This window comes from Eutrigla gurnardus (assembly GCF_963514095.1).
Source record: "Eutrigla gurnardus genome assembly, chromosome: 17".
Lineage (NCBI taxonomy): Eukaryota > Metazoa > Chordata > Actinopteri > Perciformes > Triglidae > Eutrigla > Eutrigla gurnardus.
Window position 1 is genome coordinate 11,681,329 of NC_139928.1, and position 27,351 is coordinate 11,708,679.

The 27,351-nt window shown below is 43.2% G+C and overlaps 1 protein-coding gene across 5 annotated transcripts in view; it reads left to right on the forward strand.

Annotated features, from left to right (window-relative positions):
* elmo1 (engulfment and cell motility 1 (ced-12 homolog, C. elegans)) overlaps window positions 1-27,351 on the forward strand; it is an 84,411-nt gene that overhangs the window by 42,441 nt on the left and 14,619 nt on the right. For 4 of the 5 annotated variants that reach the window (XM_084032900.1, XM_084032901.1, XM_084032899.1 and 1 more), the window contains 3 exons: window positions 779-883; window positions 2,666-2,774; window positions 14,195-14,331. In XM_084032900.1, coding sequence (XP_083889026.1) covers window positions 779-883; window positions 2,666-2,774; window positions 14,195-14,331 — 351 coding nt within the window. Of the gene's footprint in view, window positions 1-778; window positions 884-2,665; window positions 2,775-14,194; window positions 14,332-19,648; window positions 20,028-27,351 lie in introns of those variants that run through there. The other variant, XM_084032903.1, reaches the window with a different exon arrangement.

Consider the following 27,351-nt stretch of genomic DNA (forward strand, 5'->3'; position numbering starts at 1 on the left):
GTGGATTTAATCATTAGTCGACTGGGTTCTCTGCAGTGTCTGGGGGGAATTCAGAGTGATGGACTGTGACAGTACAGGCAGCGTGTATCTGCATATCTCATCCACTATTCACACGTAATGGAAGGTGGCAGTGTAGACGTTGGAGACGTGGCGATGTTATTGCAACGTTTTGGGTGTTGTTTCTTGACACTTTGGGTATTTTAGTCCAACCTAAAAAATCTTGTATGCTTGAAGTTCTTTCTGTCCATTTCTAATGTGTTTAGATTGATTCACTGCTGTACCTTCCTGGCAGCAACCACTTTCTACTCTATTCATTCATTTCTGTTCAAGATAGCGTCGCTATCCAGGAAACAACCATGCATCTCCAAACAAATATGTTGTTCAGCTGAAAACCTTAAATTCACTGAATATAGATGGACTGTTTTTAGAAACACATCCTCAGAGGTGCATTCAAGGACATTTTCACATCCGGAGAACAAAAAATGTTGACACTGTAAAATAAAGGATTTCCTATTGCTCTGCGATGGCATCCTATGAAAATAATCAGTCAAAGTTAGAAAATGTTTGCTTCTGTATATGAGAGATTTCTTTATTCCTGTTTTTGTCTTGTATTGTGTAAATTGTCAGACTGTTGATTTGTGCTGGAGATAAATAACACATTCAGTGGATTGTACCAATAAAGGTTAAAATAAAGGTTTGCTTGAATGTGTGAAAAGTCCATGTCTCACCCTCCTCCTCCTCCTCCTCCTCCTCCTCCTCCTCCTCCTCTGCCCCTCAGAACCATGTGAATCCAGCTGTGGATTTTACCCAGATCCCTCCAGGCATGCTGGCTCTGGATAACATGCTGTATTTTGCCAGACACCACCCGGACGCCTACATCAGGGTGAGCATGCACATACACTTTCATATGCAGGTCTGTCCCATGCAGGCACACACACACACACACACACACACACACACACACACACACACACACACACTGCTCAGCTAGTCTCCTCGTCGCCTCCGCTTCCTACCAAACCTTCTTCCCTCCAGCTCACTTGTAGTTTCTGGCCCGTTCCCAAATCATCTTGCAGCTAAAACTACAAATCATGAACACATAAATGATTAAGTTCCTGTCAGTATTATATTATTATAGACTGATGTGATGTAGAATAACTACAGTATGGTGTCTCTAATGGGATGGCATGCACTCGTTTGGACATTAGAGTTTCCTACTTGTTCATTAAGGTTAGAGTGATTTTCTATTGACACATGCAGCAGTGTAATCACTACACCTGCGATCAATGTGTGTACTGACATAATGATATTGTGTGAGTCTCAGTCTTGACTTGAATGTGAGAAAAGAGATGTTTTAGTCGTGCCAACTCATGCCTTATCAGTCAACCAGAGGGAGGAAACACAGCCTCCAATTTCACAAATTAAACTGTCAGCAGCTAAAATGATTGGGACCTTGATGGCCTCATTCGTGGCGCACTGCCACCATCGACATAATTAGACTGAACATTTTTTGCCGTTGAGATTTCATTCCTGTTTTTTTTTTTTTGTCTTCCAAGCAGATAGTTTAGAGGGTTAGGAAAGGTCAGCCAATGCATAAATAGTTTCAACCATAATGGATATGTTTATGGGAAAATGGCCTTCAAAGGCAAGAAACCAGTGACTGTAAATTAAAGAATACTTTACATATACTTATAACCACAAAGCACTCAGAGGCACTCAGGGAATGCATACCTGATGCCAAATTTGTTATTTGAATATGATATAACTAAACGTCCGAAAGCCACTTACCTGTAGGATCTCCGAGTGTCAAAACAGACATTAATTCTTGCCTCTACCACCCGGTGACAGTGTGAATGGGTTGAAAGCAGCAAGATGCCAAATAATAAAGATTCTTTACATACATTTCCAGGCTTCAGAAAGGAGTTTATTGCCAAGTACGTTTTCACATACAAGAAATTTGCCTTGGTGTTCAATGTGCACAATAGTTAAAAAAGAATAAACAATAAAGCTTTATTAAGATAAAGTCGTGTCTGTGATATTCTTCACAGACATATATTCTTATTCTGTGATAGAATAAGCTTTATTCTAGTCGTGTCTGTGATGTTTATTTCCTGTGCAGTGTGTCGCAGTGCTTTATTTTTATTCAGTGTCTCATTAGTTTTTATCCAGATGTGCTCCACTGCATATGCCCTTTTGATCTCACGATGGACTCACTATGCTCCCCTTTAGACTAACTGTTGTACAATTTATCGTTAATAAAGCAGACTAACTGTTGTACAATCATCATAAGCAGATGACTGTGTGGGTGATGATGGGGGAAGGGGGGTCAGAGTGCGTATCAGTGGGGGTCCCGGGCCTTGTTGATGAGAAGAAACTGTTTTTGTGGCCTGAGGTCTTGGTCTCGACAGACCTCAACCTCTTACCGGATCTTCAATCTGCATCTGGATCTGGATCTACATCATCTTTTTACTATTCCCTAAATTCCGGGAGTAGCAGGATTCATGGCAAGGACATCACGTTTCCGGGATTCTGATCTGGATCGGAGTTCTGTTCATTCATTGGCACATCTGTTATTGTATTCAGAGAGCGAATAAAAACCAAAAACCCACGTCGTCCTATATTTGACCTGATCTTTCCTGTCTGGCTTATTTGTCTGCGTGTCTAGATCGTCCTGGAGAACAGCAGTCGGGAAGATAAGCACGAGTGTCCGTTCGGCCGGAGCAGCATTGAGCTGACCAAGATGCTCTGTGAGATTCTCAAAGTGGGCGAGCTTCGTAAGTCCATGCAAGCACACACACACACACACACACACACACACACACACACACACACCGTCCACGCTCAGTGTATCGTTGCTGGTACTTCCCCTTGCCTTGCTGCTTGTTTTACTCACAGTATCATCAGAATGAGCATATAGACGATAGGAAAAATAGCTCAGGGACTGCTTTGCCCAGAGATGCATATACTTACGTGAACAAAAATACAAACACACACACTCACTGATACACACCTTCCCTTGCTGTTGGGGTGAAAGCAGCCATTATGTTCAGTAATTGTGCCGCCAGGAGTTCATTATTTAGTGATGCACCTCGCCCCCACTGAGCCCCTTTCAGCCTAATATACCGCCCCTGGGAGGCACACTGTGCAGAGAAAGAGATGCCGTGCTCACGTCCACTCTAAATTGATGTGCCCTTTTCATTTGTCTTTACTTGTTTAAATGGGGGAGTTGGTCTCCGTTCTGCTCCAGACTGACCCCTGTTGCTCCCTGTAGGGAGGGAGACGGCGTTTTTAGCTCGGTTTTAAACTGATGTGCCCTTTTCATTTGCTCATGTCTTTTTGTTTTTTTTTCTTCATGGAGGATTTAGACTTGGCTGCATTGCAGGGTTCTTCACTCTGGTTGGCAAATTGCAGCGCAGGACTTTGGTCCGTTGAAGTATAGTGTCCACTCCGTATCTGTGCCCTCAATCCTCCGAGGAATGTCATCCGTAGTCTCTCAGCTGTCCTCAACATTCCTGATAAAAGTGCCAGGCTAGGTTTCAATATGAGATAAGAAGGTGCAGAATACTTTTTTAAATTTCTAAGCATATTGTCATTTTGTTTTTTAATAATCTCTTATCTCTGCCAGACTCTACTCTAATGCAAAATGTCTCCACCTTCAACAGATTAAATTCTGAGCACATAGTCGGCAAAGGCAAATGGATTCAGATAATTTATTTTAACCACCCAGATTGCTGTCTGCACTGCTTTATTACACAAATATAGTTACCTGACAGGTGAGCTTTGAGTTGGGGTGACCCGGTGGGTGAGGACAGGGTTTTATGTCCAGCTGAGAGGACGGCTCATGTCTTCTACGGTGCTGTGTGACAGCTCTTAGTTTCCCATATATTAGAGATGTGTTGTCTCTTTCCTCTTAATGCTGTCTTTCTGTTCCTCTGGTCGTGTCTGTGATGTTTATTTCCTGTGCAGTGTGTCGCAGTGCTTTATTTTTATTCAGTGTCTCATTAGTTTTTATCCAGATGTGCTCCACTGCACATGCCCTTTTGATCTCACGATGGACTCACTATGCTCCCCTTTAGTCTCTCATAGAAAGATCGCTTCAAGCTCATTTATATCCAAATGCAGATTAAACAACCAGACTTGTCCTAAATGGGGAAACCTCTTTATCTCTCTGGCTTTTCTAATCATATAGTTGAAAGCTTATGTAATAGCAAATCCCTAGGATGAATGCCAGGCCATCATTATGAATAAGACTTTGTTTTGAAAGACTTCAAATAAATAGAGCTCGAGTCAGATTTTACATAACTTACAGAATATGCAACACACAAATTCTGCAAATAGCATTATTATTGTTGTTGTTAACATTATTATTATTATTGCTGTTATTATTATCATTATTAAGATGGAGATTGTGCTGTGGTATGATACTAAATCTTCCCTGCCGGACTGAATGCTGGAGTTGAATCCTAGCAGTGACCTTGACTCATAGTTCTGGGCCTTTTTATTCCCAGTGGCTGTATATTGTCCTCTTTACTGAAGCTGTTAGCCCGGGAGACTGAACCTAGCATTAATATTTATGATGTGGCATTGTGCATGCGTGTGTATGTGTGTAAAACGGGGGGACGGATAAGAATTACGATCAATCTACAACCTGCAGAGATTGCCTTATCTGTATGAGAAACCGTACATTATAGCAGCACATACACCTGGTTTTAAGACATGACAGGACTCACGTATACACAAGTAGGTCATCTACGGGCACACACACTTAAAAAGTTATTCGCAAAGGGAATAAAATCAAACAAATCCCTTGCAGGAAATCACTGGGGACAAGAGAGGAATGACATCAATTTCATATTTACTGTGTCCCAAATCCTAATGTTCCCATCCATCTTTGTCACAATTTCCAGTTAATATTTGCACACACTTGCGCTCACAGAGCATCATGCTGTATGCATCTCCATGCGGGAAGGAAGCCATTGGGTCCCAGAGAAGTCGTAGAACGCTGTAGTGCATCTTCTCTTGCAGAGAGCAAAAGTGCATCTTCACACACTCCCCATTAGCTCCGCGTACATTAACATGCACGAATGAAAGCGTGAGTAGGATGAATGTAAAAACCGCCTGAGTGTGTGTGGAATGTGGAGGGCATGAGCGTGTGTTTTCCTGGGGGAAAGCAGGGAGAGGAATGAGTCTCTACTCTACATCGACTCATCATTCGGTTGACCTTTCAACAGTGGAACAATGAAATATCTGACACTAACGAAGCTGTTGGATGGTGTGGTGTTTGAGTCAGGATAATAAAACGGTGGTGCAGTATTTCACCAATAACTTAAAGTGTAATAATAACATCTGTTTTGTTGTTTCGTGGTTTGTTTTTTTATGTATGAAGTACCCTAAAATACTGTAGTTTAGCATGTCGTTGGTCCACCACTTTGACCCTTGCTATTGGATGGACTTTTTTTCTCTAGCACCACCATGAGGTTGTGTATTTTAGTAAAAAAAAAACGAATTGCGACAGCCATATCCTTTTTTTTTTTTTTACAGCAGCCATTTTATATTATGAAAGGCACGGGTGTTATTAATAACACCAATTCTAACTGTATTGTATCACAGTGTGACATAGCTGAGTCAGCATGCTCAGCTAAGGGGAATTAATTCATCTTAGTATTCCCACCTGTGTTTCCCTACTATGGCTGTCCTGTCGTGTGTAATTGGGATCATTTGGTGACCCTCTTGACTTTTCATTGGGTCGAAATGTCAATTTGTCCAATACTTTAGTTTATGAAGAAATACCTGCAAATCTACTGGAAAAAAGAGCCCCTCGTACAAAAAATAAAGTTCACTTCACCCTTAAAAATGTCCCCCTTTTCTTCTCCACATTCTTGGTGGATAAAAGCAGAAGTGACGGTGGATAAATGGGGGCGATGCCTCTGTGGCTCGTTTGTGCTGCGTCTGTGTGAAATGCCAGTACGGCTCTGGCAGAGGCCAGACGCTCTCTTCTTGTTTTCTCATGGGGATGAAACATGGAGGGATTCTGAGTTTGCTGGTGATTGTTAAAGTTGTCCTTCTTCCCTTCTCGCCTCTTCAAGCTCTCTCTCTCTCCAGTTAGATTTTTCTCACTCTTCATGCTTTTTTCTTTAAGGCTGCCTCTTTTCCCCTCTCTTTGTGTCTTAAGAACGTCCCTCTCAGAAATGTTATTATTTCTCATGCTTTACAAAAATACACCAGTACACAGACAAGTGGAATTTTACCCTCTTTTTTTCAAATAAATAGCATAGAATCTGGCGTAACGGTTGCCTCCTTTCAGACCAGCGGATTACCCTTTTCCATTTAACGCTACCCTCGTTTTTGACATTTTCCCTTTTAGTTGCTGTAGAGATATTTAATTTCTATGCAGATGTGTTCTGGAGAAAGGAGTTAAAGGAGCTTGTTTGGTGGAATCAGGTGTCAACGCTGCCGGATTCTACATAATTCATAAGACCGTCCAGGTGTCACTCTCCCTTACCAGCTTCTATTATTTCATACCATTTCTTTCTCTCTTTCTCTCTCTCTCTGTGTCTTGCATCCGTTGTTGCCGTGCCTTAGATCCTGAAAGATTAATTGTCCCACCATGTTTCTGCTGCAACACGAGGCTTAATGGAATCTGCATCGGTGAGGCGCCAAGCCGTGACTTTTCAGACTCCTGTTTAAGAGGGTCCATGGAATATTTATGAAGTGATTTCAAAAAAAGGGCCAGGCGTCATGAGTAATGCTCCTGTTGCTGAGATGGAGAACAGGGGGGGTGAACCATGGCGGGTCCAGGCACGGAGACACACACACACACACACACACACACACACACACACACACAGTCAGTCAGTCACATGATGTCTTCATACAGAGATCCATCAGCCAAGGTCTAAAAACCTTCCTGGCCACGTTCAACACCATAGACAGCTCCCTTGCACGTCTTAGCTCATGGTCATAGTACACTAACATTATATCATGTGAGATATTTGGATTGATTTTCTATTTGGGCTTTTAATTTTGAATTTTTTTTCCTCTCCCTCCAAGGATAATATTAAGCTTTATGACGTCACAGCTTTTGTGTTGCTTAGTAATGAGCCTTGCATCCGAAGAGACAGAAATGTGAGGTTTAGGTGCTTCACAAAGCTTTTATACACATCGATTTGTTACATAAGGTGATGTTTTTGTGTCGGGGCATAGAGTGAGGACCACATTGTGCCATGATGACACGGACAAACTCACATAATGAAAAAAATACCAGCGTCTCTGTCGCTGACGCTAATAAGATACAAACTGACATGATTTATAGAAGTAATATGCCAATAGTATCTTTTGTTTCTTAAAATTCAATTTCCTTTAAACTCTGTTGCTGACTTTCAAAAAGAGGATGTTGCGACTGTCCCATCTGATTCATTTTCAGTTTGTCTGTTTTCTCTTTGGCTTTTGACCATTGCAAATAATACTGTATGTTAGAGGCAAGTTTTCCCCCCAAAACCCTTCATAAATCTCATCACCTGCCATGACGAGATAATTTACAGTTCCCTCTGTGCAGGAGGAATAGTGTATTATTGGGCAGGTGTCTTATGTTGCCACGTTGTCGTGATGTGTATGTCTTTATGTATGCTCGACGACTGCAGAGAAGAAGAATATTATCCATTTAGATATACGCCACAAAAAAAATCCTCCACCATTCCAGCCTATAAGGGTTTTGTGTTTCAGACTCAATAGACTATGAATGGAGTATAACTTTAATGGGATTAATTACATTTCTGACCCACTGAGAGAGACGTTTCTCCCCACATGCTGACAAGTCATTACATTATCCAGTAATTAATATGATACATGAGCAGTTGCTTGGGGCCAAATATGAACAAGAATATGACTTATTAAGAGTTTGCTTGATAAAACTTGCGTTCATTTTTTTTTTTACAATCACTGGCACCTCTTAGAGAGTTCAATGAAACAGGAAGGAAGGAGAATTATAGTGTCTGATAGGTAGCCTACCTTCCCTGGGAGGTTTGTGTCCTGTTTCATATATAATTTTGGGAGAGCTCCCACTGTAAGCTGTTGTACTAATGAAGTATCAGTGGGTTGAGAATTTACATCCAACATCAAACATTAGTATGCTAATGATCCCATTTGGAATGACTCGTTGAATCTCAAGGTTCTAGCCGCTAATCCCTCCCGTAGGTCTCCCTCCATGATTCATGAGAGAAGTGGATGATGGCGAGGGGAGGAAAGGCCAAGCGTGGAATTCCAAGTACCCCTCACATCGTGACACGAAGATCTATGTGGCAGCCTCTTCACAACGTTGGCTGGTTGCAGCCGCGTGTTAAAGTAGGGCAGCCTTCTTTAGGGTTTTCCGTTCTGTCGCCTCAGGCGTACACCGGCTAACGGTTTTTAAAGTGGAGTGCACCAATAACAACAAACTTGACACATGGCTGCTTGAGAATCTCAAGTTTGGAGCATCCTTGGGAGGCGATCCTGTCCCCTGTCAGCTCCCAGCAGCCCCTGGTGGGTTGAAGTGGAGCGGTGGATGAAACGCCACCCAGCATACATGACAGTGCTGCCACTTGCTGCCGTGGACTCTTCTTGGATGTAATTTACCATCATACTCTCAACAACTTGTCTCCTTCAAACTTTCAACTTGTTGTCGTCCTGCACACACACACACACACACACACACACACACTCAAAGTAACAATGTAAATTCAATGTGAATGTGAATTTTCTCGCAGTGCAAATTGCAAGAAATTAACTTTTCCATTGTTAATTATTATTTCATACAATCACAGATGATTCTGTCTGTGATGAATTTGAACGGTTCAGTAAATTTTAGGCTTTGACCTTAAATGAAGGAATATGCTTCAGTTTCACCCCCAACCATAACAGTATTGTCGTCCATGAGGCCATTTTCTGAAGGCTTTCATGTGTGCGTGCATGTGCACATATGTGGATGTAAGCTGGAAAATGTTCTGTTTTTGTTAACTTTCTGTTTTTGGGCAAACTGAAAACTGTGCCAGATCTTCCTTCAGAACAGTCTGGCACGATGTGCACGTCAGAATCTGTACTGTAGCTCCTGATGGGTTGAGATATAAGAGATATAAGAGTTGTGACTTGATAGAAAATCCACAGCTAGATGCAGTTGCACGATCCTCATCGTTTCTGAGAAAACATGGGTCTATGAAAGCAGATATAATGCTAAGTTTATTTGATGTATGTCTCAGCCCCGAGCACTGATGGATTCAGTAGATGCTCTCAGTCTGACTTTCCCTTCTCTCCATTATTATGAATATTATACTGTTTGTAGAATTAGATTCCAGTGGTGGCTGCGTAGGATCCTTGTAATCCGAGTATCTCCCATAGCGTTATTGTCCAAAAGTCACATTTTATTGGAAAAAGATCTATTTCATTAAATCCATGAAATAGATCACCAGCAAGTCACCATTTGAAATGTGGTGTGGTGCTCCTGGCTTTTAAAGGAAATGGGAGCTGTCGTCTGATTGGTTTAGTTCATGTTTTGCCTTGCCTTATGCAACCTGCAATTGTATTTGTACCTATTAACAAAATACTACTGCTAATCATGAGGGGACATGTTAAAGTGATTTCACCCACTCTGAGTAGGACATTAAGTTAAAAATGGTGAATGGAGTAAAGTGATCTACAGGAGAGATTTGAGAGCAGCACAGTTAGTGGAAAAGGCTGGTTTGCGTTGATAGATGGCTTTAATATGAGTTTATTTGAACCTGGGTTAAGCCTTATGTGCATGACCAGTGTGTGTGTGTGTGTGTGTGTGTGTTTGCTGTGGCATGAAGTACACACTCAGCCTGCAAAGTCATCTAGCCGACTGTGGTTTGCATCTCTGTGTACCTGCTGCCTTGGCATCCTGCACACGCAAACAGTGAGTGGACCGGAAAGATGGTGCTGACGCTGCTCGCTGGACACACACACACACACACAAACACAAACACACACGCACACACACACTCCCTTTGTCACAGTCGGACACCAGAGAGCATGCTGGTATTGTAATTAGGGTGAGGATGACACTTTCCGCTGTGTATTCGTCATGTAGCGTAGCCGCAAGGTGACTCCAGGGGTTGTTTCGCTTACTTTATGCACACTCATGGATGCACACACACACACACACACACACACAAATCCTCCCTGGACCTTGGCAGATGTCAGGGTGGAATTCAGCCCTCGCGTCTCTCACTATCTCTCTTTTTCTCACCCACACACACACACACACACCGACCCAAATCTATACACATACACTATTAACATGCATGCTTAGTCATGCCTCTTCTTCAGGACTCATCTCTGCGGTGGCCGGTTGAGTAATTAGTCCTCAGTTGACGTCACAAAGGGACTTTGCATGACAGGCGCCAGCTGTCCCACATTCACAGTCACGCTTGCGTACACATAAACCGAGTCACTTCAGGGAGACGACCGTGACCTCTGACCTCAGGCCAGCCGCCCACATCCTAGGCGATGGATGGATGGAACCAATTTGAAACTCCTCTTTGCCCACAGAGCTTATGACACGTTCACACTACATCGTTCAGTCCATCAAGCAAAAAAGCGCCCCGACAGCGACATTGTCTCGCAAAAGATAAAGACAAATGTGTAACAGCATACTGGCAGTTACATCTACCCAGAATCCACAGTGAGCAGGTATTTAAAAGAAGCCACACAAGGAGCTATTTGTTAGCGTCTTGTCAATGAAGCGTCAGCCTTGACTTCAACTCTAGCAGTGAGGGAAACCATCTAATTAAAATGGTTAATTCCGCTGACATCGCATGCACCTTTAGTGTGGTGCTGGTTCTTGATTACCTGTTTTACTTGATTTGAAAGTTGATACCTCATCGAGCAGGGCAATATATGTTTCTCTTCTGTTATCAATTTAGTGTCACAACAAAGGCAAACAGTTGTACAACTATCTGATCTATTTGTCATAAATTTGGCAGTGGAATATAGTCTAAAAATGTTCCACTGTAACTTTTATGCTAATCTATATGGGCATATGGTCCAGCATAAGCTAAACTGGTCATCACAGTGTCCTGTTGCCTGCTTTATGGGTGGTACAGGCACTGAACATCTGGCTGGACAGATGGATGGAAAGCAAGACGGGACAAAGAAATCTCATTACAGTTGACCCCTCCATCGGGAAGTGTCAGACTCCTCAGCAGCTTTATGTGTCCGGTTGTCCCCCGCATGTCCATGACCAAGTGTGGGAGAGAAAGCTGTTCCTCAGAAGAAGAAAGGAAGGTAGAAAGGTTTTAAATAACCAACAAATCATAATTCATAATTCATTAATGACGATTTGGGCCGAGAGGAGCAAAGAACTCCAGGTCCATCATCAGAATAATGCTGAAGCATCGCTTTGGTTAAAAAAAAAGGAAACAGGGCCGATTTAAGGCTAGTGAGTCTTAAATCGATAGTTACCTAATCGCTGACGGTTACATGACTTTGCACTTGCACAGGGCCGTCTCCGTTCAGGCGGATCATTTTAAGTGCATTTGTGCAGTGGTGAGAATGATTCAGACGTGACATTTCAGCTGGCTGGAAAGCAGTTGAACAGGGAAGTACTACATTTTTTTTTTTCCCTTCATGTGGACATATTCTGCAAAAACTATACATTCAAACGGCTCAGTTCTTGAAGGCTCAATGGAATATAGCGCAATCTGTAAGAAATGGGATGGTATTGTTTTCCTTTGCATTGAGTTTGAAACGCAACAGCAACTCTGAGGTTGACTTGCAGCTTTAATTTGTGGATGTTTGTATCCAGAATTAAGGAACCAATGAAATCGTAGCCCCTTTTTATATATATGCCCCCCGAGGGTAAATCTTAAATGAGTCATCTGAACCATAATGTGATCTCTAGACTATATTTTCCCCATATACTAGTATTACACCCCCACTGCTGCATTTTACTTCTCGCTAAAATGCAGAGCAGCTGCGCCCAGATTCCCCCCTCTTAAATAATTTCCTCAGCATGGATGAATTATGTTTGTCTGATGAAATATTCAGTGATCCGCACTCCACGCAAAGTTTGCAATAAGCGTATTACAATGCACAACGCAGTTTGGGAACTATTTTGAGCGTCAACACGCTACAAAAGTTGTTGTTTTTTTTTCCAGCCTCATCGCTGCGTCCTGCTGAGCCCAGCGAGAGGTGATAAAACTGTCTGCATCCCAGCATGCCTTGCAAAAAAAAACCTGAGGATGGAGAAATTCCTGCAGAGCCACATGAGACTTCTCACTGTCTGTATCCCCCAAATAAGCCTTGACATGTAATTCCCCGCACCTTGCCACCTCGGGGCTCTGTTGGTCTTATCAATAAACAGCCCATTTAGCTCAGAGGTCACTTCAAACTTCAACCTTCCCAACAACTTCAACCAGTCGACCTAAAGGGGATTTGACTTTTTTTTTTAAGTTGACTTTTTTCTTTTCTTATTTTTATTTGTTCTGTCCCCAAGGGCAACGCAGTGTTGACTAAGCAGCCAGTCAGCATCTGTTTTGGCTCACCTCCATTAGTTTCCTGATTGACTACCGGCACCGATAGCATGCCCCCCCCCCCCCCCCCCAGATTTCTCCACGTCGCCCTCCCCTTAATCTCCCTTCCATCGCTCCAAATCAAGGCTCAGGTCACCGTGCCCGTGGCCCGCGGGCATCACTCATTATACTGTGAAGTTTCAATTGCTGCCTGACCTCTTCCATCCAATTTCATGGCTGCTTGTGGTGGACCATGTGCCCCTGCTGCTCCGCTCCCAAACTCTATAAATGAACCAACCTTTTGGCTCAAGGCTGCAACTCGTCTCAGGAAGACGACAAGAGGTAGATGAATTTAGTTCGGATGAATGTCACGCCTTGTTATTCTACCTCTTGGTTAATATGGTTTGGGCACTCAAGAGCCCCGGCTTTCCCTTTTCTCTCTCATTCTTATTTCAAACACACTCTCGCACAAATAGTGTGGATTGAAACGCTTCGGTACACAGCTAATACAGAAAATAAACCATCTCTGGCGTTGGAAAATGGAAAATCTCAACCTAATCCACTTGGAACGGTGTTTGCTGGTCACAATTTGTCTCCAAGGGGTATTTTGTGAGCTAAATTTTCAATAACATGCCGCCTTGCTCCGTCGGGAAAGTGCATCTCATTCTCGGCGGCTGTTCCTTCCACGTCTGTGATGCAGAAGCAGATTATCTCTCATGAACAGTCTGTCCCTTCATATTATACTCTCTACTCTGTGAATATGAATTTAATGTGCACACGCCGGGTGATTTACTTTTTCAAAGCTTAACTTTCAAAATGATCATGTATGATCATTAAACATTTGACCCTTTCAGCAGCAGTTGTTTATGATTTCATATGAAACATCCACTCCTTGCATTCTTACCTTTCACAATAAAAGCCCTAGACATGTACCGCACACTACCTAACTGTTTACCAGAGGGAACTCAAATTATATCAGAGCGTTTTGATAAAAGTAAAAAATAACAATTATCCCTCAGCCAGACTGCCAGATGCTGCTCTGGGTCTCATTTTACACTTATGAAAAATAAACACAGTCGCTTAATGTGGTAAATATTGACAAAGTCTACGAGAGTAGAAGTATAATGAGTTAAATATGCAAGTCAGGCCAACAGTAAAGTAACGGTTGTATAGAATGTTGTATTAGCAACCCTTTAGCCCCAGACAGCTAATATACGAGGCGTAAACTTATGAAATCACCAATCAATGAGAAACAATCACAAAATGGCTCTTATGGAAATGATTCTCTGCTCCAACAGGGGAACGATGCTTGTCAATACAGATGTGACAAAACGGAGGACGTAGCAATGTCAATTTAACTGCAACTCTTCCAGTAGTCGTTGCTTCTAGCAATACAATATTCAGCTGAAACCAACTGCTTACCAATTATTTTGTCAATAATTCTTGTAGTTATGCTGAAGTACGGGCCTAATTCAGATTAATGACCATGTAATTACTGTTCCCATTAGAGCATTATCTAGGGCAGTAACTGCAAGTGATTACAGAATATAAATGAAAATGCAAAGTCGTTTGTTTTGTGTTGAATTAAGTGTCATCCTGTAATGGACTACCGTCACCGACGGGCTTTATTTACTGCTATCAGCTTTCATGCAAACTGCTGCTGCACTGCAGGTGACATCTCTCTCCGTCCACAGCCAGTGAAAACTGCCACGACTTCCACCCCATGTTCTTCACCCACGATCGCTCCTTTGAGGAATTCTTCTGCATCTGCATCCAGCTGCTCAACAAAACCTGGAAGGAGATGAGAGCCACGAGTGAAGACTTCAACAAGGTACGCCGTTTGTTTCTGAGAGACGGGATGTTGAGAAACACTGCGACCTACCTCAATACTGAGCGAGGTTTTGAGTTTGTAGTGCCTTCACTGGAAAAGTGACAAAATGAAGTACACTATGCCAGTATGCGCACTAAACTAATGTGATGAGACAGCTCTGGGAACATTTCTTGATACGTTTCCAAATTTTAAATTGGCAAATAGCTTTTCCCAGTTTGTCCAGGGCTGTTTTAAAAAATATATAATTTCCTGTTGAATCGGGTTACAGCTCATGTTAAACTGGACTAATTGAAAACGATAAAAAAGCACTGATGACGGGAAGAGGCAATCCAGAATGAGACATCTATTTTCAGAAAATAATCTGTTTATTTATTTGTTTATCCAGCCGTGAACACACAGATACACATCGTTATGAGCGGATCAACAGATGGATTGTATATAGTGCATCTAGCTAATTTGCAGCTCTGTCTCTGGTTAGGCTTTTACATCAAAGCTGCCAATCAAAAACTGCAACTCGATAAAAATGTGTGTAATTTAGTTTTTGCAAAATGTTGTGATGTAGCCATTTCATTTATTTTAAATATATACATTTACATTTGAGCTGTGTGTAAATTTAGGGCAGTTCCCTAATATGGGCTCCCAGCTTAGACTGTGTTTTACAGAGTTACAAGAGCAATGGAGGATGTGTGCCGTGATTCATTGACTATCTGTTGTAGACAATGGCGGGAAGCACAATCGCACAGCTCACTCATAAATATACAGTATAAATCTCAAATTCTGTTAGTTATTAGAATGGAATTGCCAACAGGCCAATGCAAATAGCAGGCCTGATTAAGGTGCACAGACATGGAAATGTTGTTTTCTACAGTTAACACTGATGAACATGCTTCAGGCATTTCCTTTTTTAAGAGCGCAGATTTAGAGCAGGAACTGCACACACATCTTGGGGGCTTTTTTATCATCAGAAATTATCTTTCTCTCGGATATGAAACATTAGCTGCTTCTATTGGCTGAGCCACTGATTAAACTACTACATCTTCATTTGGAGCCGGATGAAGATGAAAAACTTCCTGTAAGCCGACTAACGTTGAGTCTGCTTACACAGGAAGTGTGTGTGTGTGTGTGTGTGTGTGTGTGTGTGTGTGTGTGTGTGTGTGTGTGTGTGTGTGTGTGTGTGTGTGTGTGTGTGTGTGTGTGTGTGTGTGTGTGTGTGTGTGTGTGTGTGTGTGTGTGTGTGTGTGTGTGTGTGTGTGTGTGCACTGCCAGACGGTGATAGTAATGAGGTGTTCATGACAAATATTGTATGTTGTGAATTCGATTGGGCATCAGATGTAGTCGTCAACAGATGGCGTGTCCTTTCTTCCTTGATTTATCAAACAAATTATGATTATCAGACAGGAACGCAGTGCATGGAGTGCTTCTTGGGTGTTGCAGAAAAGTGTATCCCTCAGGTGCTCTTCAGTTGGGGAGATCCATAAAGGGTGGGTTGCAGACAGAAAACCGAGGCACTCGTGAGGGTACGACCAATTAAAATGCCTTTATTGGTACATGGCTAATCTATTAAAAGCGAGTCAACGCGTTTCAGCCAAACTGGCCTTCATCAGGACTTTTGTCCTGATGAAGGCCAGTTTGGCAGTTTGGACTTTTGTCCTGATGAAGGCCAGTTTGGCTGAAACGCGTTGACTCGCTTTTAATAGATTAGCCATGTACCAATAAAGGCATTTTAATTGGTCGTACCCTCACGAGTGCCTCGGTTTTCTGTCTGCAACCCACAAATTATGATTATCTTATGGTGTCATGTACCAGACTCACACTACAAGCCACCCTGTGTCCAAGCTCTGGTCCTTTCTGGTTCCTCACACAGGAATGAGACGGTCCTTACCTCCACATTTGCTCTGCAGCCATTTGCCAAACTATCTTTAATGGACTCGTACTGCGCTGCACGGAGATGACACTGTAGTAGCTTATTCAGCCTTCAGCAACCCCAAAAGGAAGTTTCAAGAGTGTGCATATCTTATTTGTTTGTGAATGAGTGATAAGTCATTTGCACAAATGAGGTGATGCTGGAGTTGCATCATGCTCTGATTTCACTATGAGCAAACTTATGGAAGAGGGAAATGTGAATTTTAGGAGCCAGGATGTCTTCACAAATAGAAGTTAGTGCTGTGATGCAAGAATAAAATCACCAAAAAAGTCACTGTGAAATGTGTTTGTTTGGTTTGAGGCCCGGTGCAGCATTTTGATCGGCTGCTGGAAGCTAAAAATGGAGAATCGTAACCCATTGGAATCGAGATGAAGAATGTAGTCTCTGTAGCCGTTGTCAAACCCACGTACAGTCTATTGAAGTCCTCGCCACCATCTGCAATTCTACTTTTGCCAGTCAATAAAAAAAAACCTTTAATTTAATTTTTGGTTTGATGAATTCAGAGTTGGGGAAAAAAAGCAAATGTGCAGTGAGACACGAGATCATTTGTCATGTCTGTTTGTCTGATGACTTAAATGTTATAATAATGAAGAGGAAGTGTATAATTTAATGATAGATGTGCCAGGAATCATTCAACCGGCTCCAATAGGCTTGGAAAGACTACCGCATGTCATGGTCAGCTGTATTTCGAGTTCATCTTGGGGGAGAAATCCACACACGTACCGTCCTACACACAAACACCTTCCCTAGCAAGCGATCCTATTATCCAATGCCATCCTTCACACCCCTCCCTTGAAGGCAAGTCGGTTTCGATTGAGTCGGGATAGATGATGCTTCCCTTCCCTCTCCCCTCTTCCCTCCCCGACCTCATCCTTCATCACTCTGCACCTTGGGAGTTTGAAATTCAGCAGCAGCTTGTCGATGGTAAAACTGTTTGGTCTCGAGGGCTTCCTATCAGCTAAATGGTGCGTGCGGAGCTCTCAGCTTCCAGACTCTTAACGCTGCTGAGTTGTATCTGCTCTGAACTTTAAAAAACAAAATCTGGAGACATCAGCCCCTCTCCTGGTGCCTGAATGTTGTCGTTTTGTTCCCAGTTCTGTCAACAAACGTTTGTGTGCAACCGAAACGGGCGTTTACTGCACAAAATGAAGATGGAGGAAGATGTCCTCAAAAAGCACATTGGGGAAGCTCAGTATAAATCCCACTAAATCCTGAGCATTAGAACGAGCTCATAAAAATGACTAAATATTAATAAGGACAAGAAGAAGTGCTCTATGCAATCCGTCAAGTGATTACTTAAATGAGGATAAAGGAAAAGCCCAAAAGTCAACATTTAGAGTCACAGTGAAACAGCAGTTAGTGTCTCGAGCCTCCCTTTTGTGACATAAGTGTGTCTGTGAGGAACTGTGTGGGGTATAATAACACGTAGGATTTGATTAAATTCTTAATCCTTCAGATCTGATCAAAACCCTCAGATTTCATTGTGCAAAATGAGTTATTAGATTGTAATAATAACACATTAGAATAGCATCGCACTCTCTTGGAACATAATGTACGAAGTTATTGTAACAAAGTTTTTGCAGACTGAAATCCAAACACTTACCTCCGACACATGAAGTATTATGGGATAAATTCACACTCAAAACATTGTACGTATGTAACTAAAAAGAAATTGATAAATGACCACAGGCTTGGAATTAAAAATGGATCCATTTTTCCACTCTTTATGGGTAGGAATAAGAAAGGTGGCTATTACGAAATCCAATAATTATTTTGTGTGAATAAAAGATTAGGGGACGGTAAAACTTGAAGTAATGAAACAATGACTTTCCACAAATGTTAGAACATTTCTGTTTAGATGGATCATGTGAAACATAACACTGATTTGTATTAACAGTAAGTGCTTCCTAATGATGGATGGTGCAGGCATAATTGTGATCAGAGACTAGCATCAGTAATACATAATAGTAATGCTGTCCGTCCCACTTCCACTGATTCCGAGCCGTTTTTGTCCTTTTTACTGCAACCAATTGGTCATTTTAACTGGACTATTGAACTTTGTAGTCGAGCTGCCTCGTCTTGGGCAATCAGTCATATAATTGGTTGTTGGTGTCTCAGTGGCCTTTCTTTTTTTTTACGGCGTCTTGATGAAGAATGAGTCTAAAGTAGCCATCGGTAGAAAATCAGTCACAATGATATTCACAAATATGCTTCAGCAAATCTGACAGATAGGCTCTTATTGTAACGTGTAAATGCAAATGGAATGCGATGGATAATAAGCTGCGTCGAGGATAAACCCGACGCCGTCCACTTCAAAACATGACGAGTCGCAGCGCTCGATTCCCCCGCAGCTCCCACAGTCGCTGCTAGACGCTGACAGCACGGAGCCTTCTGAGGTGTGGAATACTAAAATACCTCGTACGGGTTTTATCGATATTTGGATGTGTGTGTGTGTGTGTGTGTGTGTGTGTGCCAGCTCTGCATGGCTGATTGAGCATCTGCCCTGCACACAAAGACAGGAACGTACACACACCGGCTCCTACATGAATGTATGCTCATTAAAGACAAAGGCTCACAGGCTTAAATGAAGCTTAAAAACACTGTGGCACTGAAGCCACACACACACACACACACACACACACACAAACACACACACACACACACACACAATGATTTCTGTCTTGTTTGTTTAGTCAAAGACGTGGTTCTCCAGAACAAGAGGTGTGTGTGCTGTGTGTACGTGTGTGTGTTTAATGGAGGCAAGTCTGATGCTCCCAGGGCACAGCGCTGACCGTCAAGCAACCGTTTCCCCTGTTTCCATAGCAACCACTGTCCAATTACCGCCACTGCTGCGCCGCACTACTCTGGCTCTGTTTCAGTAAGATGGAGCCACTTCTACGCTGCATGTGCACACGCTTGTGTTTCGACGCGTCGCTGCTTTGTGCGCGTCTGTCGGAGACTCTTTCTTGTGCGGCTGCCTGTCGTCTCTTCATCCCAACGTCTGTGCACTGAGAGCTTCTCCTCCTCCACCTCCCCACCGGAGGAAAACACACACACACACACACACACACACAAGGCTCCATTTCTCTCTGCTCAGGCAGCTACTGATGTAGCGGCTTGCAGCCACTCACGGTACCCCTCCTCCTCCTCCTTCTCCTCCTCTTCTCTCAACCCTCCCTCCCTCCCCCTCCGTCTAAACTGCTCTCTCTCTCTCCCCCCCTCTCTCTCTCACACACACACACACACACACACACTTATCATGTGATCCACTTGCTGCACCACCATTGGTGGCTCTGATCGTGGCGTGCGTCCAATCAGGGCATAAGCCCGGAGATCAACATAAGCGAAGCAGAGCAGCCTGGCTGACGCTCTTAGAGAGGGAGGGAGGAAGGCAGAAAGGGAGGCATACAGAAATATCATAGTAAAGGAGACAGTAAAAGAAGAGACGTGGAGAGCTTGTTGTTTTATTTTATTTTATTTTTTTATTTAAAGGGAAAATGCTAAAAGAGAGAAGCAAACGGGTAACCTGAAGGGGGGAATAGGCAAAAACAAAGGAAAGGGTTGATAGACGGGTCTTCCCTTATTGTGGCTAACGCTAAAGTTAACTGTCCAAAATCAGCTAGGACACTCTTCCAAGGAGCATCCGCTTCCTCCTTCCATCCATCCCTGTCTCCCGTCGGAGCGTTAAAAACTCCTTCTCCGGCAAAAGCACGAGGACTGAGCAGTCACTGTGGAGAATAGCACACCACACTTGGAAACATGGAGATGACATGTAAGTAAGAATGGAAGCAAGGAAGAGAGAGTGGGTTGCAATTGGCGTGGATGGGATGGAGCAAGGGGAGGTTGTAGTAAAGGAGGAAGAGGGACTGTTTGTGTTGTTGCCTGGCTGCGGAGGAGGAGGAGGAAGGGGAGGGAGAGTGGTATGAGAGGAGAGGAACAAGCAGGGATGGAGAAGGGCAGAGAGAGGGGGGACAGGTGGGGCTCTGAAGCCTTGGCAATGCATGCGCAGGTTCACGGACCGAGAGCCTTTTCATCAACTCGCACATATAATCTGCTAGATTACAATGCCTCATCAAATACACCCACATCCGCATGCACGCGTACACACCTACCCCCATCACTCCAGGCATCATCTGTATCCCAGTGTGGTGGGGGGTTGGGCTATGTTGTTGTGAATGGGATTACTCCACACCACCAACCCGCCGTTTGTCACTAGAGGAATCCGATGCCACTACTACTGATTTCCTCCGCTACACACTGTCCCTCTCAGCCTTGGATGAGCTTCAACCAGTGTTTTAGCCAGAGGGGTTTGACACAGGATTAGAGTGGGGGTCAGTCCCAGACTGCACAGCAAGAGTCTGTGAATTACTGCCAGGACCGGGTTTCATTCGTTTTGGACAATGCACAGTACAACAGTTTCACTCTGCTGTGCTTTTAAACCTTGATGTGTACTGATGAACTATGTCTTGGCGATGAGGTGAACTAGTCCGAACTGAGTTGTGCTGAAATTGTTTCGTCAATTAAGACATAAATCGATATGATGAAAAAGTATTCTTCAGCAGTTTGATGAGTCATTAGTCATACGTCAAAAAAGCCAAATATTTGATTGTTCCAGCTTCTTAAAAGTATGAATGTGTGGCATTTCTCTGCGTTGCATTTAAGCTACAAGCTACAAGTTTAGGAAATGATGGTGTCACCCTTTTCTCATTTTATAAACAAATAATTGATTAATCTAAAAGTATTAAGCACGGATAAAAGCAAAAGTTCAACATATTGGAGTTAGTAGGGGAAATTGATGCCATTCAAATGTGTGTTCGGTATGAAGCTACAGCTAGCAGACAGCTTAGCTTTACACTACAAAAGGGGAGGGAAACAGCTAGCCCTCCTCTGTCCAGGAGTGAAGAAAATCCAACTTTGTGGACCTCTAACTCTAATTTTATCTGTACAAAAACATCCATCCATCCATTGTCTACTGCTTATCCTGTATTCAGGGTTGCGGGTGTACAAAAACAAACGTGTAAAAAGCTATTTCCAGTCTTTATGCTAAATCAAGCAAACTGGATCTAGCTTCATATTGGACACACGCAATAATCATATCTTAATTAATCTTCTCATTTAACTGCAAGAAAGCTAAGAAATGTACTAAAAAAATGAAATAAGTTTGATCACTAGAAAAACCACTGTTGTCTGTATGAATGTCCTGCAAAAGAGCCCTTGAGACCTTGAACCTGGTCACCTAGCCCCTCAGCTAAATAAACCAAGCACAGATGTGAAGCAAAGCTATCTTTCTTTCTTTTTTAGCTGGTGTTTGACATTTCTACCCTGGCCTGAGGTGATAGAGAGGAGAGGAGATAATCTGCTTTGTTCAACCATGTTAAAGGCTGACCTGTCCCATGTGGGATTATTCACATGGCAATCCTGGACCGACCCCCTCATCAAACATCACACATTACCTCGTATAACTCATAAAGAATAAGCTTTTGTGTTTAAATTGGAGGATTTATTTTTAAGGCTGCTCGCTGCAAATCAATTAAGGACACTTAATGCAAATCATATGCAAATGATTTCTGTGTGTGTTGGCGACGGGACAGTTCCTCCACACCGCCAGAAGGTTAACATGTATATATACATGATGAATGAAATGGGTGTGTCTGGTCAGCGATGAAGGGATGCCACGATGGTGATGTGAGTGCAGGTGCCAAAGGTTTTGGGTGGATGCTGTGACTCGGATTCCAAAAAAAAAAAAAAAAAAAGCAGCTTGGTACAGTTGGTGAACGCGCTGCAAAAGCTGCCATATGCCAGCGACTGTGACTGCTGCTGCTGCTGCTGTCGTGCTTTGCATGAAGCCGTACATCTATGACTCGCATCGGGACACAGTAAACCAGCCCCTCCCCCACTCCCCTCCTCTCCTGCAATGAGACCCGCTGTTTTCTTATTCCATACCGGTCGTATTTACCTCTACAGCGTGCTGGATCTTTCCTCTCTCTTTCTCTTTTCCTCCCTCCTTATTCTTGTATCACGACCCCCCCCCAATCCACCTCTTTTGTTGAATTCAGACAGGCTATTTATATCTTTCCGCCTGGCTGCCTCGCCTCCCACTCCCTTAACAAGGTTTGCTTTATTGTTTTTGCACGAGTATGTGTGCTCGGACAGCACGCAAGTGTGTGCCGGTACATGCATCGCAACAAATTGGTGTGTTTCGGGTCCTTGTAGGTGCACGCATGTGGTTTTATGAGTTTGTGTTTGTTTGTATGAGAGCGTGAAGCAAGAACCGAGCTTCGTGTCTAGGCCGGCACTTGTTTCCTTTTCTACCATGCACTAGTTTGTTTGGTGCGTGCGCCCAACGGGGGGGGATCTCTGATGTCAGCCAACGTTGGCCCACTTACACACAGAACGAAGAAGCTCAGCTCGCTAATCAGACCAGAGAGATCAGCAACCATTAGCATCAAACCGTCAGAGTTACACGAGCAGAGACGCGGAGCTCACATCGTGTTGTGTCAAGATAATGATACTGTTGTCCCATCTTCAGAAGCTCGCTGGAAATCAGCAAGGGAAAAGACGAGTTTTCCTGTCTTTTTATGTAGTTATTCATCCGTCTATTCATTTATTTACATCTCTTTTGTTTACTGATGTATGAGTGTGCATCATTTCTGGGATACAAAATATGTGTGTAATCATTTTTGTGGAGACAGAAGTCGGCACAGTGTGAACTTGAGATTCTCCGTGCAGACACTGAAAATTCTCCACAAATGCTCTCGTGTGTGGGCGTGTCTTATTATGGATACGTGCTGAAATAGTCATTAGTGTCGCCTGATGATCCAGTTTAATCTGGGTTTAATTTGAAGCACCTCATCTATCGGTGTGAGGGTGATGGCGCATGTAAGGGAGACACTAAGATGTGAGGGACTCCTGGTTTTTCTCGACAGTTCGCCTTCCTTAACATGAACAGAAAAAAGGTCAGCTGGGCCCAAAGCTTAACTCTTGGCGAGTCAGAACAGACACATGAAAGCGAGAGGTAATGTGCAGCTAATTTGCCGCAAATCTGGTGGAAAGTGTAGTGTCCACTGCATGGCTGCAGCTCGCATCATAACCAAAGATGGCCTTGCTCTTTGCAATGTCTAACGTTTGGTGTGAAAGCCCTGAAACTGGCCTAAATTGTGCTATTTGCATTTGTCATGGAGAACTTGAATGATCTCAGTTTGTTTTTAGACTTCAATCAGATCCAAACATGTTTTTTTTTAAGAGAATTTCTATTCAGCAATACATGCATTATTATCCAAAGGATCTGAATTGTCCCTGATGGGATTTATTATATGACATATAATGAAATAATACCTGTTCTGATGTCCTTGAATGGATGTTTGATCACAACCAATTTACTCATCCCTCTGGGACAATTAATGCAGAACGTTCATATTTCCAGCAACAGCCGTGTCATAATAAAACACTCATTAATGCAAAGCCGTGCACAAGCCAAGGTCAGCACTTGGCTTTCATCTGCATTACTTGTCTCACAGTAAGTGGCGGTTTCCCATGCGACTTTGCTCCCCATATGGGCCGTGCTGCAACTCGCATGGAGCAGGTTGGGGAAAAAAAGCTCCTCCTCCAGTTTGCCTGAGCTTGCAGGGCTCGCACTCTAAATATGGCAACAGCAGCAACAGCCGGAGCCGACCCTGGATTATTCATGCGGAAGGAAGAATAGGCTTGATGGAGGGAGGTCTCCAGATGTGTTGCGTGTACATGGGGGGGATGCTGGGAATTTACATGGAGCTAGTGTAGTACCTGCTGAAAACATGCCTGTTCAGGACGGGCCGAACGCTCGGTCTGTGGCGTTGCTGCTTGCAGCTTTCTGGAGAAAACAACTTCACACCCAACAATGCACTTTCTTGCATCTTGAGCAGTTTGACATAATCGTCTGACTCACAATCAGAAACACCGGTGAAATAAACTCTGGCTCAGGAAAATACACCAGTGGCAGACCTGGGGGCCCAACTAAAAGGGCCCCAAAGAGCTACTTATTTATTGATTGATATGAATGATGTTACTATTTACTTATTGTACCACACATTAACTTTTAAAAGGCCCCCAAAGCACTTAAGAAAATATGAAACTGTTTATTACTTACTGTGTTCTTCTATTTGAGAGAAAAACATTCTAGTACACCAACGGGTAAAGATTCAGATTTGCCTGACAAACTATAACAATTCAAATATCATGCATTATTAATTAAACTTCACAGCATCATATTAGAATTGAAGGCTAATCTTTCACTTTTCCCTTGAAGTAAATATATATATATTCATACTGTATACTGCATTTAAAAGAGTGAATGAATTGCATTGTAAGTGTATAGATCCTCTGTGGTGCAGTAATGCTGTCAAACTGATCCCTGAGGCTTTTACTTTTACTTAGAGACAAGCTCTTCACTGACCACTCTGTGTTCTTTCATTGAAATACGCAGATACAGCGACTCTTACATTCCAGCTGTGGGGGTTAGATACATAATTGAATGGATGAAAGTAGTGCCTTTCTTCTTAGTTGCTCTCGGCAGACTTAACATAGAGGGGTTGTCAGGAGAGTCTAACAGGAGACGCTGCATACTAAATACAATCTGGGAACCTGTCTGCAGCGTTCACCTCTTGTTCTTCACCCTCTATTCATTAAGCTGTGAAAGGTAATTACTCGGGTTACTGCTAACCCTTAATTTCACCATCGATGAGTCACTGTGTCCATAAAATGCCATAAACTAATGAAAAATGCAGAGTATATTCTTTCCCAGTACCCATGGCGATGAAATGACTTATCTTTTTCAACCAACAATCCAAAACTCCAAAACTTTACAATTTGATAAAAATGGAGGAAAACCGACAGGCCTCACATTTTTGAAGCTAACCACCAGCAGATTTAGCAAAATAATCAAAGAATCGACCAATGATTTCAGCTCAAGTCATTGTGTATGCAAGACTAAGACTCTGAAGCGAGGCTGGTAGACGTCCAACAGTCTGCAAACTTGTACGACTGTTCATGCCGCCTGTTATGTGATATTCATTTTGTCACATTTGACAATCCCCATCCTGCCATCCGAACGGAGATGAAGGTTGTCCCATGTTGTCCCCTTTATGTCGTCTCCAATGTCTCTGTGACCGTTCTCACTATGACACACGGAGCCGTACGGACTGTGGTTTCAGAACCTGCTTTTTATTTTGCAGCCCAAATGGGAAGGGCTTCTGACGCAACGGCATAGCGCGGGCTGACTAACGCCTGTCAGACCGAGATCTGTGTTTCGTTGTGCCTCCCCAAAAACCTCTCACAAAGACGCCCGGGTGACGGAGAGCAAAAAAACAGCCTGCTTGGCATTGTTGTCATCGATTGGTGTCACTATCATTTCATAAATACATACCAAAGTAAAAAATATCTGTTCTACTTGTCTTTAACCTGTCAATACTTGATTTGATCCGGTGTGGACTACTCTCTGGGAGCTATCCTGGATGAAAGCCCAGTTATTTAATGTATTTGAATACATAATGACTTAACAGTGACAACCACAGCTTTGTTTGGTATGAGAGGCGTAAATCAAAGCTTTTTCATCTTTTATTAATTTTTTTATCAGCCTCCAAATTGAATACAACCTGTAGCAGCACTCCTTTCTCTGCACAGCATGATAAGAGATATTCATCCTTTCATGTCTGTCTCTATGGCATTGTTTTATTTTTAATGACATGATGGTCAACTTTGAAGGAGATAATTATTAATTCAACATGGAACATGTTGACAGCGAGGGGGAAATGTAATCCCTAGCCTCCTGCTCCCACAGAAATACGAGTGAGGATTTCACCTCCACTATTTGATGGCTTGTTTATTGGACTAAATCCAAAGTGGCAGAAATGACAAAACGGAGACCGCCATGCCGAGGGAAGCGGTCAGCACTCGGCAGCTCTGGTGAGATGGGCACCTTGTCAGCGGCCACAGCAGAAACCACAGCAGGCTGGTGGAGATCTGGGTCTAACCCCTGGAACCGCAGCAACAGAATGTTTACTCGGCATCAGACCCCCGGCATCAGACCCCCGGTGCTGGGATTTGCTCTGGCTGTGTTCAAGCCAAAGGACATGATTATAGGAAGTGGATGTAGTCATCGTCACCCATTGGTTTGTGGACCATGATTTTTGAAGCCTGGAGTTTGGCATTTCAGCTCTTGCCATCTTGTTTTTTTGCAACCAGAGAAGGAAGTGACCATATTTGGACTGCGGAGGAGCGTCAGGTGGATCTGACGAACACAAGCAGCACTCTAAGCAACAAACTTACTACATCTGTCTCAGTCTGGCTTCTGGTGCAAAGCTGTTGACAAAGTGAGCTTCATAATTCAAGGTACACCTAAGTGAAAGTCATCTTAGTAGCTCATTGCATCGGCGGCGTGGTATCGTGAGGTAGACTTTGTGATCAGCAGCGTGATTATTCTGCGATTACCTCCCTGTTTGCCCACCAAAGTGCATCTCCAGCACAACCTGCAGACTTCACCACCCCGAGCTTGAGTGGCAGGTGAGCATTTGACTGACACTTGGTAAATGATGTCATTAGCATCCCTTTTTTAGGTAAATGGAGCAGCGGTGACAATCGATTGGTGGAAGAGGGAGGGAGGTAATTTGTTACGGCTGATGCGCTGTCGATGATGGATGGCGCGGCTACTCCAGAAACTGCCCTGCTGTCCTGTTTCAGGAGAGACTGAGAGGCAGAGAGAGGAGGAGAATCAGGGTGGAAGAGCCGGCGCTTCATTACGTGTACTAGACGGCTTGTGGGACAGCGTTTAATTACTTTTTCTGACACTTGCTCTGCTGGCCGACTCTCCTTCCAAAGAGCTACAAGAAAGAACGATGGCCTATTGTCTGGGAGAGATTCTGGAGCACGAGAGGGAATGTAGACAAAGACGGAAATAAAGGTGGAGAAGATACAGTAGGAGGGATAAATCTTTGATTGACAGCTCTGACAATAAACAATTCTGATCGTCTGAAGTTGAAGCTAGGATGACTGCAGTAAAAACAACCAAGCCCAAAGACTGCGAGCTCAGTCTACAAAGTTTCTCTCAGCGTTGATGTCATCTC